This window comes from Psittacula echo (genome assembly GCF_963264785.1).
Source record: "Psittacula echo genome assembly, chromosome: 3".
Lineage (NCBI taxonomy): Eukaryota > Metazoa > Chordata > Aves > Psittaciformes > Psittacidae > Psittacula > Psittacula echo.
The window spans coordinates 105,166,179-105,179,344 of record NC_137736.1 but is presented as its reverse complement, the minus strand read 5'-3'; the positions used below and the strand labels follow the sequence as shown (position 1 = coordinate 105,179,344).

Here is a 13,166-nt window from a genome sequence, read left to right as displayed (position 1 = left end):
TGTGGACAGAAAAAAATCATGCCATTTGCTTGCAAAAGAAAGAAGCTTTTACTTGATTGAAGAATATAATAAGCTGTATTTTTATTTCCAGAATATTCAGAAAAGATTCTGCTTCCTAACCTGCGATGCAGCTAGTTACTTAGGAGACAACCTGCGAGGAATAGGCTCCAAGTTTGTGAGGTCTTCTCAGATGTTAACATCATGTTCAGAATGTCCCACTCTTTTTGTAGATGCAGAAACAGTGAGTATATTTCTTTTCGAGAGGCATGTGCTGTGTTGCAGTGTATTATTTTACTGGCTCTTTCTTTTACTTTTGAGCAACTCCTGAGTATATATGTCAAAAAGATACTCACCTCCTATCTCTAATTTTATCTCTTATTATTAACCATATTTCCATATTAACCATATTTCCATTTTCCATATTATTTTATTAGGTAGATACTGGCAGATGGGCAATATAGAATCATAGAACAGTTATGATCCATTAAGCCTTTGTGCCAGAAAACAATATAAAACAGGTGCCTGCTTGACCCTGCTGGTTCCACAAACAAAAAAAGGAGAAGCTATTTTTAGGGTAATTTGTTTAATGGTTTCATTTGAGTCAACGGTGATGTGAGCTGGATGATAAAAATAAGTATTAGGGAATGAATGAGGTGACCCTTCCCACTGTTTTCATTCTGGCCCATGTTTATGCAACAGCATCAGAACAGTGTGGCCTCACACAGAACTACAGAGGTAGGAACTTGCCAAGTGTATTCTTAGGCTCACTGCCGTGACCGTGGAAGAGTTGTTCCTCTGTGGAGATGACTAGTTAGGCTTTGTGCAGTATTTTGTTGTTCTCTGCAAAGGTGTTGAACACAGAACATAGTTTCAACTCCACATTATCATTGGTGCAACATTTGCTATTGAGTTTTAAGTATAGTATTCTATTTATGTATGATTTTGCATAAATATATTTTTCAGCATTAGTATCTGTAAATTTAAGTGTACTTTTGCAAGACCTTTACAATACTTTCTGCTCTGTTAATATCTTTAAAGTGATATTTACTAGACCTTCTGATTTCATTTCTCCAGCTGCTCTCTTGTGGCCTTCTTGAAAAGCTGAAGTTCAGTGTTTTAGAACTACAGGAGTACCTGGACACATACAACAACAGGAAAGAAGCAACACTGTCGGTATGCTGGATTATGTTTTGTACATACGTATGTTTGTTCTGTACATCTCTGTGCTATGTCAGAAGACTGCAGATACACTCAGATCCGGTTAAAATGATGTTCAATAAAAAAACATATTTCAGTGCTGGATTCATTAAATGTTTCTTCCTGAACATACGAACCAGAACTAAAAAAAAATATAGTTATTGTATCCCTTAATTTTAGAAACATTGGCATCTTTAATATTCCGGGTCTCTCCTTTCCCTTATTCAATAATTAATTCATTTTCTTGGTTTATGCAATTCAAATACCAGCAGAAATCAGAAGTATACTTTTTAAATTACAGTCAAAGCAAATTGCCACAGTCTGTATAAATAAAAAATGCAACCGCAGATTTTTATTTGTTTACATGCTATGCTGTGAAACTAAAATTTTGCTTACTTTTCTTCAAATCAAACCATAGGTTGTGTTTATATCTTCTTTTAATTTCTCTCTCAAAACAGTGGCTTGCGAACTGCAAAGCAACGTTCGCTGGGGGCTCGCGAGATGGAGTTATTACCTGCCAGCCAGGGGACTCAGAAGAGAAGGTAATGAATGAGCACTAATATTTCTCTCCTGTAAAGTAACATGTGTGATAGATAGATCTTGTTCTCAAACCCACAAGATCCTGCTGTACTTCCTCCTTGTCTCTCTGCTGGGCTAGCGCGTAATCCATTTTTCACACTTAAGGCTCAAAGGTATTGTTGCCTCAGCCCTGGCCACAGGAAATGGGAAGCATTCAGAGGCAGTACTGCTGCCTTCCTAGCCTAGACGAGGAAGCAGAGCTAACCCTGTCTGGGTTGTGCATGCTCTCCGCTTTAGAAAGGTGTTGCAGCAGCAGTTTCCCACAGCACAGAGTCTCTGAAAATCACCTCTGGAGTACTGCATTTCCACATTACACTCATTTTATCTACAGCTGTTACACACTCAGTCTGCCCTACAGCAAGATTTGCCTGGTTGAAATATGCTTAGGTTAGTAGTTGTGAAATAAAGACTGTAAAATGGCCAGTGGAATAATTTATGCTGTAGATAAGTATTCATAGCTATGGCAAAATATCACTTTTGAGCAAGTTTTACATGTACATGTGCCCATATATATACACATAAGTATATATATTGTGTGTTGATTCTAGTCAACACATCAATCTTTTCAGAAATCAGCACCATCAGCAGGCATTCCTATTATTTAATATACTAAGCTATAAGAAACAGCTGGTATCTTAGTGGCATAGAATGAATCGAGAAATGTTATTTTGTAGAGTTGGTTTTTTTTTCTTTTGGAGATAGAAGAATGGAGGGATAGGGAATAGAGGGGGCTGGAAGGAATTAGCCACAATCAGGAAACAGCAACGACATGTAGAAAAAAGTGACATCTTCTCTTTCCATGTATTTTAACTTATGAAAGATAATGGTGACGTTTTCAGAACACACAACTGACTGTTGTAACCATTTTTTTCAAATACTTTCTTTGGTTTATTCTTATGTTAGTTTAAGTTTGTCTTCTCCCCCAGTTCACTTTATTTTCTTCTGGTTTTATCTTAACCTCTCTTCCCACTTCTATGTTTTTGTCTTCCCATCTTTGGACTTCCCTGATTTTTATTTTCTATGCCATTTCCCAAGAATCCCAAGCCCTTGCCACCCCTGCATTTTGGCTTCCTTGACCTTATTAGCAAATGTAATTTGCTAATAAGTCCCGCGGCTGCAATCACAGGCAGTGGGAAAACTGTTCAATCTTCCCCCACCTGTCATTGGCATCGGCAAAAGTGACAGGCAGCTTCCAGTGCATTTAAATAAGATACTGTTTATTGTGTAATAGGAATTGTGTACAGGGAAGTTACAAATGAGCTATTCCCAAATCTGAAAAAGTAGACCTGGAATACATGCTACTACCTCTCCTGCAAGTACATCAGGAGAGGGAGATAAAGTATGCATAGGGAGGTGTAACTATTGGAACATGCATGTTGATCAGCTACATTTACTTTTTTTAAAAAGTAGAGGAGGAAGAGTGCTGAAGAGAAGAAATAAACTGTGAACTGAGCTCAAATAGCTGGCCTAAATGCATCTAGAAGTTAGTAAATGTCATGTTCCACTTATGTGGTGTTGTTTTCAGCTAGGTGTTCTCTGTTTCAGAATTACATGTGTGTTTTGTGAAGCCAAGTTTAGTATTTTTACTACTTAACAAACAGACTGAAAAGAGAAATTTCTCATTCCTTCAGAAGTCCCTGGTTTCTCCCCATCATTGCTCCTTCAGCCCAAAATGCATTATTCCTTGGAAGCTGACAGGATGGTAGGTCTTTGACCAATAGGCATCTTTCTTTTCTTCCCTTTCTCATTTATCTCTCAGTTGAAGCAGCGCTTCCCTATGAAACAGTCTGTTCATTCAACAAAAGTGTAATGGGAGGAAGAGTCCAGGGAAACTGAGGAACGTGATTAGGAAGGGACAAGGAAAAATTACTTATAGACTGTCAAGTGTTATCTTTCCTCTCATTTTCTCTTAACCCTGAAAGCTAAAGAATCTAATAATTGTAGGAAAAACCGAGGTAGTCACAAGGGATCCTGCTTAAACTCATTGAGGGTTAGACTAGGGCCTGAAATCCTGCTGAAGACTTCTGGCCTAAAAAAAAAATTGCTTACCTAAGCACAAAACCTGGCTGCTTCTGGGAAAAGTTCATAAATAATTGTAAGGAGAAAAAAGCAACATCTTGCTCTCAGAACTCCCCACCTGGTAAAAAGCTTGAGGTAAAAATAGTCCCCTCTACAGACAAGATGTAAGACCAAATTCAGCATTAGCACAAGCAGTTGCGTCACAAGTGCCTGCTGATGCTGGTGTCTAACTTGGCATCATTTCTCTAATCAGATCTTATTTCAAAATAATTGCACATGATTTGTTGACTATTGTTACTGTTACTAAAAATAGGCAGAGGCAGAAATTGCTTGTTCTGACATTGAAGAAGCTTGAAATAGAAGTTGTCTAGGTCAGCTGCTGGAGCTAGCAACTTTTCTGAACTTGGGTGAAAGCTTCATGTCCCACAATGTCTTTCCCCCCCACACCCTCTTATTCTTGCAACAGATTACAGGATTTGGATGTATCTCTGATTTGTAAGCTTTGATGCTACATTGAACAACAGAGTCTCAAGGACATAGGAATCAATTGATAGACAAAAGATTAACTGGATATACTGTGACAGACACTGTGCTGTCTGTCCAGGGGTAACAGTCTCAGATGAGTACAGCTATTGGTACACTCTTCAATCTTACTAAACAAGGCTTTTTTGAATCTAGCCAGTCTGGTTTTCTTTGGGTCTTTTTCTCTGGAAAAGAGATACATAAAAGGTTCTTTTTTTTTCTTGTCAATTGAAACTGCTAATTCAAATAAGTGTTTATCTCCCAGTGAGACATTCAATTTACTCTGTAAGTCCAAGGTCAGTATACACGTTCCTTAGATCTTGCTCATCACAAAGCCCACTACAAGCTAATGGATGTGGGCTTTGCAAACTCAGACTGTTAGTGGATATTTACAACATACTGCACACCATAAAAAACTTGCCCCAAAAAATTAGAATGTAGCTGTTGCTATGATTTTTCCTGTGCCTAAACATTCAATTACTCTAGGCTGCCAGTTAGACTGGAAGTGTACTTCTTGGGACCATAGTCATCTGGAAGTGAGTTGAGTTACAGTAAAACTCAAGACACAGTGAGTCTCATTGTTAAGTTAGACATTCTTAATAATAAGTAACCAGTTGTCTGACTGCTATTTGGCAGACCCATAGATTGAGGAGGTAAAATTGGCTCAGGTAGGCAGCTTTCCTGAAGGAGGAACACATTTGTGTTATGGATTTCCCCAAACAGAATAGTTTCTACTGTCCTTCAAGTCCAGTGGATATTTAAGAATGCACAGCATATGCTGAATCTCTTTTTCTTTCTGATGTATACACAAATTTTTATATATACCCACTTTCGTAGACTGTGGGAAAAGCATTTTGTCTGCTGGCACGTCAAATCAAATAGAATGCCTTAATAAAATGCACTTATAATTAATAGCCCCTTGCACACAGCAGTTATTTTGTTACGGTGGGACTCTTCCGTGCCAGTAAATACCTGAAGACTATGTAGCCATCAAAGTGTTAATGTCTTAAGAAATAGTTGTATAACTCTCATCTCTTTTCAGTATGTAAAAATAATTCCTTGAAAAAAGCAAGAAGACCCATAATCTAAAACTTAGTGCTTTGCTGTCTTCCTTGTCTGCTAATTGTACAGAATAGTAATTCTCTGTCTCGATAAAAAAAACTAAATCAGAGTGTTGCTGCATCATCCTAGGTGCAGCATTTACTAGCTGCATAAGGGACTGTGCAAGTGATCCAGATACTCTAAACATTTGGTATTTTCAGCTGCCAAAACCACTAATTGTGTAGTGTCTATCAACTAATCTAAACCAGTACTTCCTTTACTATGCAAATTAAACTAGACATTGAGAACATGAGTGAAGGCTAGGATCATTCTACCCGAGCCCTTGCTGCTTGGGACTAAAAGAATTGTCACTTAGTCCAATAATTAGTGTCTTTTCAACTTCAAAGGAATATTTCATTTTATGCTGAAAGAAACAGGAAAATAAGTTACACTCATGAAATTACAGAGCAATATGGAGTTGAGCATCAGTATAGTTTAGGGAGATGTTGTATCCAGTATATTTTCTTTCTGTGAAGAAGGGTTTTTCATGTAATGTGAAACCCCTTGCCCACCCCTTTTTTTGGCTTGCCATGGTTTTGGAAGCAGTACAGAGAAGACAGTGTTTTCTGTGAAAAAAGATTATGGAATTCGCGTACTTGCTGCTTCTCTCCTCCCTTCCCACTCCCACCCCCCACCTTCTTTAACATAAATTCCATGATAAATTAGAAATTATATGTGTATTGCAATCTGTTTGAAAGTCCAAATGAAACTTGGTGGCACGCTAAACTTCTGAAGAGCTGAGACAGAGACAAGATTTGAAAAACACAAGCCAGCACACCTGTGAATTTATTAGAGCACAGTGATCTGTCTGCTCTTGTCCTCTTATCTTGAATTTAGCTTTGCAAAGCTTAATTTATGTGAACTGCATGGAAGCCAAGATAGAAAGGGGCTTTTTCAAGAGTACTAAATAGAATAAGAAAACTATTCAAGCAATGTAAAAGGCATGAAATTAAACACCACAAGAGCTTCAAGTATAGTTTGTCATGGTTTTACAGAAGAGTAAGGCAGGATTTGGGACAATACTTTTCCATACATCTTTTAATAGTAAGGTCCCTGGAAAGAAACCAGAATGAAACACTTTGTCAGGCTATACGAAGTTAGCATTATTTCACATTTCTGTGTTTGTTGCCTTTGTACTGATGATAAGGTAAATAATTTTAATAAGAATTCCAAATGTTTTGTAACACTATGTGCATATGCACTGGCATCAGGCTGTAACTGGGCAGATGTCATTGTGTTTGTTAGTTACAGCATTTACTGAGTGGGGTAAATCAGAACTAATAAACCTGAAGATCTAACTGAGGGTATTTAGACTGGAATTCACCATTAGAATTAAAGTTTGATTTTATTAAGAATGCTGTGCATGTTGTATGTGATATTTCCAACCAGTTATCAGGTTGAGGCAAGCATTGCTAATACTGCTGACAAGTTATGCTATTAAAGACGGGCTGTGCTTCCTATTGCATGCATTTCACTGACACTATACTTTCTTTCCTTTCCTTTTTTCCTGTGCCATGCTTGCTGTGTAGCAAATGGAATCTCTTGCAGTAAGTTGAAGTTCTTTCATATTCTTTGTCCATCTGTAGATGGACTAACACACCCCAGTTTTACAGTTTTACTTCTAAGCATGTTTTCCTTTTTCATTATAATTTTCCTGTAGGATATGTGGTTCTACATGCAGTGACTAAAATAATTTACTAATGTGTGTTTTGTGAAATCTAAAAATACTGCACCAAAATTCTGACACCTTCATATGTTTTAAGTGGTCATTTACATAATTTCTTTTAAAATCAAGCATTTAAATGTATGTCATATGCTGGAGTGGAAGATAACTTTTTTGTTATTTTAGAATTCATAATTCTAAATTTGGCCTAACGAAAATGTACAATTTAGAGTTGACGTATAGTTATGGTTTAAATTGGGTTTGTTTATGTGTTGATTAATAGTTTCACCACTATTGGTTTCTAACACTTAGGAAGAGCAAAGATGGAATTGCTTGATATGGTAACTGAATACTGAGTCAAACTTGAGCCTTTGATTTGACCTTAGTTTGTTTTCACTCAGGTTAGCAGCCAGAAGGATGAAACTGAATTACTGTTCTGTAAGGACTGAAAAAAGTCATGTGTTACATGCCAAGCTATCTGAAGATTTTTATTTTTTTATGTTGTGCCATGTCCTGGTTTTCAATTAACTTTTAACTCCCTGACAGCTTCAAGTAGATGTGTATGTAACTGTTACATAATGTTGCTGGTTCTCCAAAATTTGAATAGAGTGAATTGGATCCCTGTTGGAGAACCTGGGGCTGTGTTCCAGCTAAAAAAGGAGCATGCAGCAAGTGTGTGTCCCCAGGCTTGTATTAGGGGTGAACAGTTAGCACCTTCCCTGCCTGGGGTGCCAGCCAGCCCCTGACATGCACAGAATGGTTGGAGTAAGACAGAAGCCAGAACCATTTCCAGGACGTGTATCTAAACATTCAGGGTTTATTTTGGGAGGATAATGATCAGCCATACAAATGCAAGCATGGCGGTGCTCCATGGCCTCAGTTACAGAGAATGGCCACTGGGCAGGTTTATTTAACAGGCAGCATCCTTCGTGCGTTACCTCTTCATTCTCCTGGCCACCAATAGGTTTTGTCCCTGCCCATGAGTCTGTTCTGTCCTAGCAGGTTGCACAGCCATTCCCTCCTTTTTTTTCCCCGCTATGGATCTGATGGGCCTTCCTTCCCTTCCTGTGGGTCTTTGCTGTCATATCAGGTGTGGTGGGATTCCATCTGGGACAGGAACACTCCAACCCTGACCACCAATAACAAACATAAAACATACCAACTCAGAAACCAGAAACAGTTTATCATTGCAGAGCTCAGACCAGGCAAATTTACAGTGCTGAGCTATGCTGCTGTGGCAGAGCAAGGCTGATGTGCAAGCAGCCCTGTCTGCCAGGCCTTCAGCAGGACAAACCCTGCCAGGTTGACACCCCGTGGCTTGGCACTCTCCTCTTGCTCCCATTCTCGTCTATAAACCTCCTTCAGAAGGAGACTACCTCTACTTGATTTTGGCAGTGCCCTTGGATGACTGTTTGTAGATGGTGATTGGTGTCCACTCCTCCCTGACAAACAAAGCTGAAATTTGCCGAAGAACATCTCCTTGACCTCAGCCCCTCAGCCTTGTATGGATGGTACAGAAATTTTGAAACTGGAAATGCATAAGGATACAGTTCTAATTTTGGGTTATTAATAAAAACCCTGGCACTTAAATATTGAACCATATGTAAATAAGAACTTCACTCAAATTAACATTTATCATGTTTTTGAAGTACTTTCAAAGTATTTGTGCTGGCATTTGCAGTTCAGTTCAGCAAGTAGCTGAAGTACATGCTGGTAGCTAAGCATGTATGAAGTGCTTTAAGGAAGCAAAGACATTAATTGCTGCTTCTCCTGTTCTGCCATATTTGGCATGCAATAGTACTTGCAGAAGTTTCACTTCTTCCATAATTTGCCAAAGATCAAATATGCCTCCCTTCCCCACCATGATCCAGCTGTGGAACTACCAGATTCCCACTCCTGAAAGGCACACGAATACCAGGGTCATAAACATATTAACTTGAGTCCTCTGGCAGACATGCCCATCACGTGTTACTTCAATGTGCCCAACACCTTTTGTGTGGCACTGCACGTCTCACTGGAAGAAACAAGTTAATATACATAGAACAGTATCTACTTAATCTGAGAGAATACATTGTAGAAGCCAGAGGTCCTCTTACACATTAAAATCCATCCATCATTTGTATGGTTTCTTTAAGATGGTGGAAAATCCATGAGCTGAGGTTTAAGTTGCAGAGCTGGCACTTCCTACCAACTGCTACTGGATGGATTTATTGCCTCTCTCCCTCTTCCCTTAGAGAAGCAGGCGGGAGCTTTGACCTGTTAGACAACCACTTCATTGCTTCTCTCTTGGATTTCCATCCTCTCAGAAATGGTCTTTGGCTGTTTCTGAAGTTTTAAAGAGTTTTATGTTTCATGCAGCAAAGTAATTTCCCCCATATTCTGCATCTGTTTTCCAGCTGCAAATTGGAGACAGTGAAGCTAACCTATATAAACTGCTTTGAGATTGATGCTGATGTGTGCTACATGAGAGCTAGACATCATAATTTTTGTTTTCAATGTCATATATGACTTACCTGCAGAAGAATGTTGTTTTCTGAAACAGTATATGATCATACTTCAGTAAAACAATGTTTTCTGAGAACTGGACTATCTCAATGTGTTTTATTAGTTATTGAAAATTAGCCTAACTCACTGATCTTTATAATTTTTCTTCCACAAATCTTTCCTTAGCAATTGGAACTGTGTCAGAGATTATATAAACTGCACTTTCAGCTGCTGTTGCTTTTTCAGTCCTACTGTAAACTTATCGGACAAGTGCATGAAGTCAGTTCCATGCCAGAGGTATGTAACAAACTAAAAAGTCTTACACTGAAAAAAACCACTTTACTTTCATGTTCTTATATTTCTTTCTATGGACTTACACCAAAGATTACATCATTTCCCCCTGAAGATAAGTTTGCAGACAATATCCTTCAGTACAGCAGGATCTGCATTAATGTATAGTCAAGAGACTGTATTTCTCGTAATTATACTTTCAAAGACTGTTATCTTTTATAAATGCAGTCTTCAAAAGTCATTCGGTCAATGTTAACAAACTAGTATGATACATGAAATCTTACCTGCAGTCATACACTTTACATGTATTGGGGACTTACTCTATGTGAACATCTTCAAGTAGTTTATTTTTATTTTAAGTGAGGCCTTAATTTTCAGGAAAATGAACCTTCATTGCACGTACAGATAACAGCCTTTTCCTGGGTCATGACTGATTTTCTCTGAACTTTGTGGAGACAGACCAGGAGCACTTGTTAGCATGGAAATAACAAAATAATTGGGTAAATTAATCTTAATCTGGATGCAAAATGAATGTTTTTGCTGGAATAATGTGTTGTAATTTCCAGCATATAAACTGTCTCCATTGCATGTGCATTATACTAGAAACATCAGCAGCAGTTTTTGACAAACAGCTATTAAATGGTTTTGCGTCCTCTCATACCTGAGCAAACAAAGGTGTGTAGCGTAGAACTACTTTATATTTTGACTGCAAGCGTACTGCCCATTCCTATTCTCTAGATAAATACATTGAAATCAGTTTAATTAAACATTGAATATTAAATCTATTTTAAATATATAATTAATATCATATTAATGTCATCTTTTTCACGCTGTGATTTTTACAACCTTTCCTCTTTATGTTATTTTTCACACAGCACACTATCGCTTTTGACCCAAATAGCCATTTGGTTTTAGATAAATCTATGTATCTTTCTTTAAAATAAACAGATCACAAGAACAATACTGTTAGTCAAGTTTATTTTCAGCAATTGCATAAAATATGTCATCCTTTGAAATATATTTGAGGTGATTACTTTAAGCTGAATGAGCATCATCTAAGGAAAAATTTAACTTGACATTCCATATATATGTTTCTCCTGGTAAAGTGTATATATTTTAAACTATTGAGGGGAGGAAGTATTGTACTTTGTAGCTGTAAAACAAATTTGAAGCTATAAATGTATTTTATGACATATTCAAATAGCTTAGAGAGTCTCTCTAAATAGAAATTGTTTTATCAGGTATGCTGTAGCAGTACAAAGAGCTTGAATATTTATTGTATCTTAAGACACTGTTCTGAAGGCTGGCTCGTTGTGACTAGGATGTCCACTTTTAAGAGAACACAGGACAGGAGGCATCTTGAAATGTCTTAAATTTTAGAAATATTTTGTATTCCTTATAAGAGAATTGATTTCAGTAACTGTATTTCACAGTTAGAAATTTTATAAATAATGCAGCCTGTGAAACAGCAAAACAATAATATGGGGAAGAGCTGGTTTACCATGAAATTCACATATTTTGCTGGAGCCATAAGCTATTACTGAAAGGAAGTTCCATCATTAGTTCATGTGAGAGTGCTTATTTTTAGGATGTATGAGCATGAAAAGGTAGACTTTAGAAATTAACTGTTAACTTACTTGTGAGTCTCGTGCCATGTGAACTTTTAAGTCTAACAAAGGGTTATACAATTCCTGTCCATCTGTTAAACATGTCAGATGCTGCATGTGTTTTGTAAATAAATGACAGCATGATTGCTAGGAGAAGTCTATGTTTTCTTAAACTATCCACTATGGAATGAAAAAAGTAGCAGGGGTGAAAAATAAAAGATTGTTTAGATGTACTCTTGCATTTTAGCAAACCAAAAATACAGTATAGGGTTAAAGGAAGCACAAAGCTTAAAAATCTGTAGTTTGTGTCTTCCTTATATTGTACAGAGCTCAGAGGTGAAGAAATGCCCTTGTGTTAAAAGAGGATCTTTTCCATAATGTGTACATCCAATATAGTACAGGCTTGAAATAGCTACTGCCTTTGGTGCCTGTGGAGAATGAAAATACCTGTCTCTCATCTTTCTCCTTGCAACAGCTGTTAAATATGTCAAGAGAACTGAGTGAGTTGAAGAAAAACCTTAAGGATGCTACTGCTGCAATTGCAGCTGAGCCTCTAACGATGGAATCTGAGCCCACATTCAATTCTACAGAAGCAGCTATTCAGTCCATGCTGGAGTGCTTGAAAAACAATGAACTTGTTAAAGCCGTGCGACAAATAAGAGAATGCAGGCAAGTTTTGCTACATGGCTCATATTAGGCTTTCATATTATTAGAAAAGTATGCATTTATTACCTTCCTAACTTTATACTAAATATAATGTGCTGAGTCAGCATAATTAATTGAATGTTTCAGGAAGGTACATGGAGGCATTGATCTTACTAACTTTTGCAGCAGTGTGCCACAAGTAACAGTATCAAATGAGTAATACAAACATGTATGCTTGCAACAATTAAGGTGTTTAATTACACTGAGTAGATCAAAGTACTTCTGTGAAGCTCTTAAGAATATTTTTACAGAACTGAGATTCCTTATAGGTGAATGTCACTGGCATCAGCTAACATTCAGCCCAGTTCCACTTATTTGAATGAGTTTTCTTAAGCTTTTTGTTTCTTAGTAAGAATTCTGCTTTTATGTGATTTCAGTGGTAACAAATGAGTAGCATAAACCAGTGAGTTGCTTTTGGCTTATAAGCATGTGTGAGTCAGTTCTCCTTTTAGAGATCTCTATCACCTGGCTTCCATTTGTGCTGTGCTAATATACACACATTCTCTTCCTGTTTGATTGCAGGATTTTGTGGCCCAATGATATCTTTGGAAGTAGCTCTGATGATGAAGTCCAGACACTACTGAACATTTACTTCAGGCACCAAACCTTGGGTCAGACGGGCACCTATGCACTGGTGGGCTCCAACCAGAGCCTGACTGAAATCTGTACCAAATTAATGGAACTGAATATAGAGATCCGCGACATGATCCGCAGAGCTCAGAGTTACCGGGTCATCAATACTTTTCTTCCAGACTCCAGCATTTCCGGCACAAGTCTCTGACAGGACTCTTGTGTCCTCTTTCAAGCTGGGAGTGCTGCCCTGTTGGAGTGAGGTGGCTCAATGTCTTCTCAGCCTTACAAAGGTTTGGTCAAACTGTACTCACTCTTGTTACATTTAGGATTTCTTCTAAAAAGAAATGGGCTGAACTTCAAATGTGTAGCAATACTGTAAGGACAAAGGTAGCATAGAGCATCTGGGACAACATCCTTTGTTCTGT

At 37.8% G+C, this 13,166-nt stretch overlaps 1 protein-coding gene across 2 annotated transcripts in view; it reads left to right on the top strand.

Annotated features, from left to right (window-relative positions):
- The window catches only part of FRY (FRY microtubule binding protein), a gene marked incomplete at both ends in the record, with an annotated part of 167,064 nt that extends 154,115 nt beyond the window's left edge, over positions 1-12,949 (top strand). The window contains 7 exons of one of the 2 annotated variants that reach the window (XM_080614001.1): positions 92-241; positions 1,075-1,173; positions 1,656-1,739; positions 6,948-6,965; positions 9,752-9,862; positions 11,939-12,132; positions 12,691-12,949. In XM_080614001.1, the coding sequence (XP_080470127.1) occupies positions 92-241; positions 1,075-1,173; positions 1,656-1,739; positions 6,948-6,965; positions 9,752-9,862; positions 11,939-12,132; positions 12,691-12,949 (915 nt within the window). The remainder of the gene's footprint in view (positions 1-91; positions 242-1,074; positions 1,174-1,655; positions 1,740-6,947; positions 6,966-9,751; positions 9,863-11,938; positions 12,133-12,690) is intronic. The other variant, XM_080614000.1, reaches the window with a different exon arrangement.
- Between the last annotated feature and the right edge of the window lie 217 nt (positions 12,950-13,166).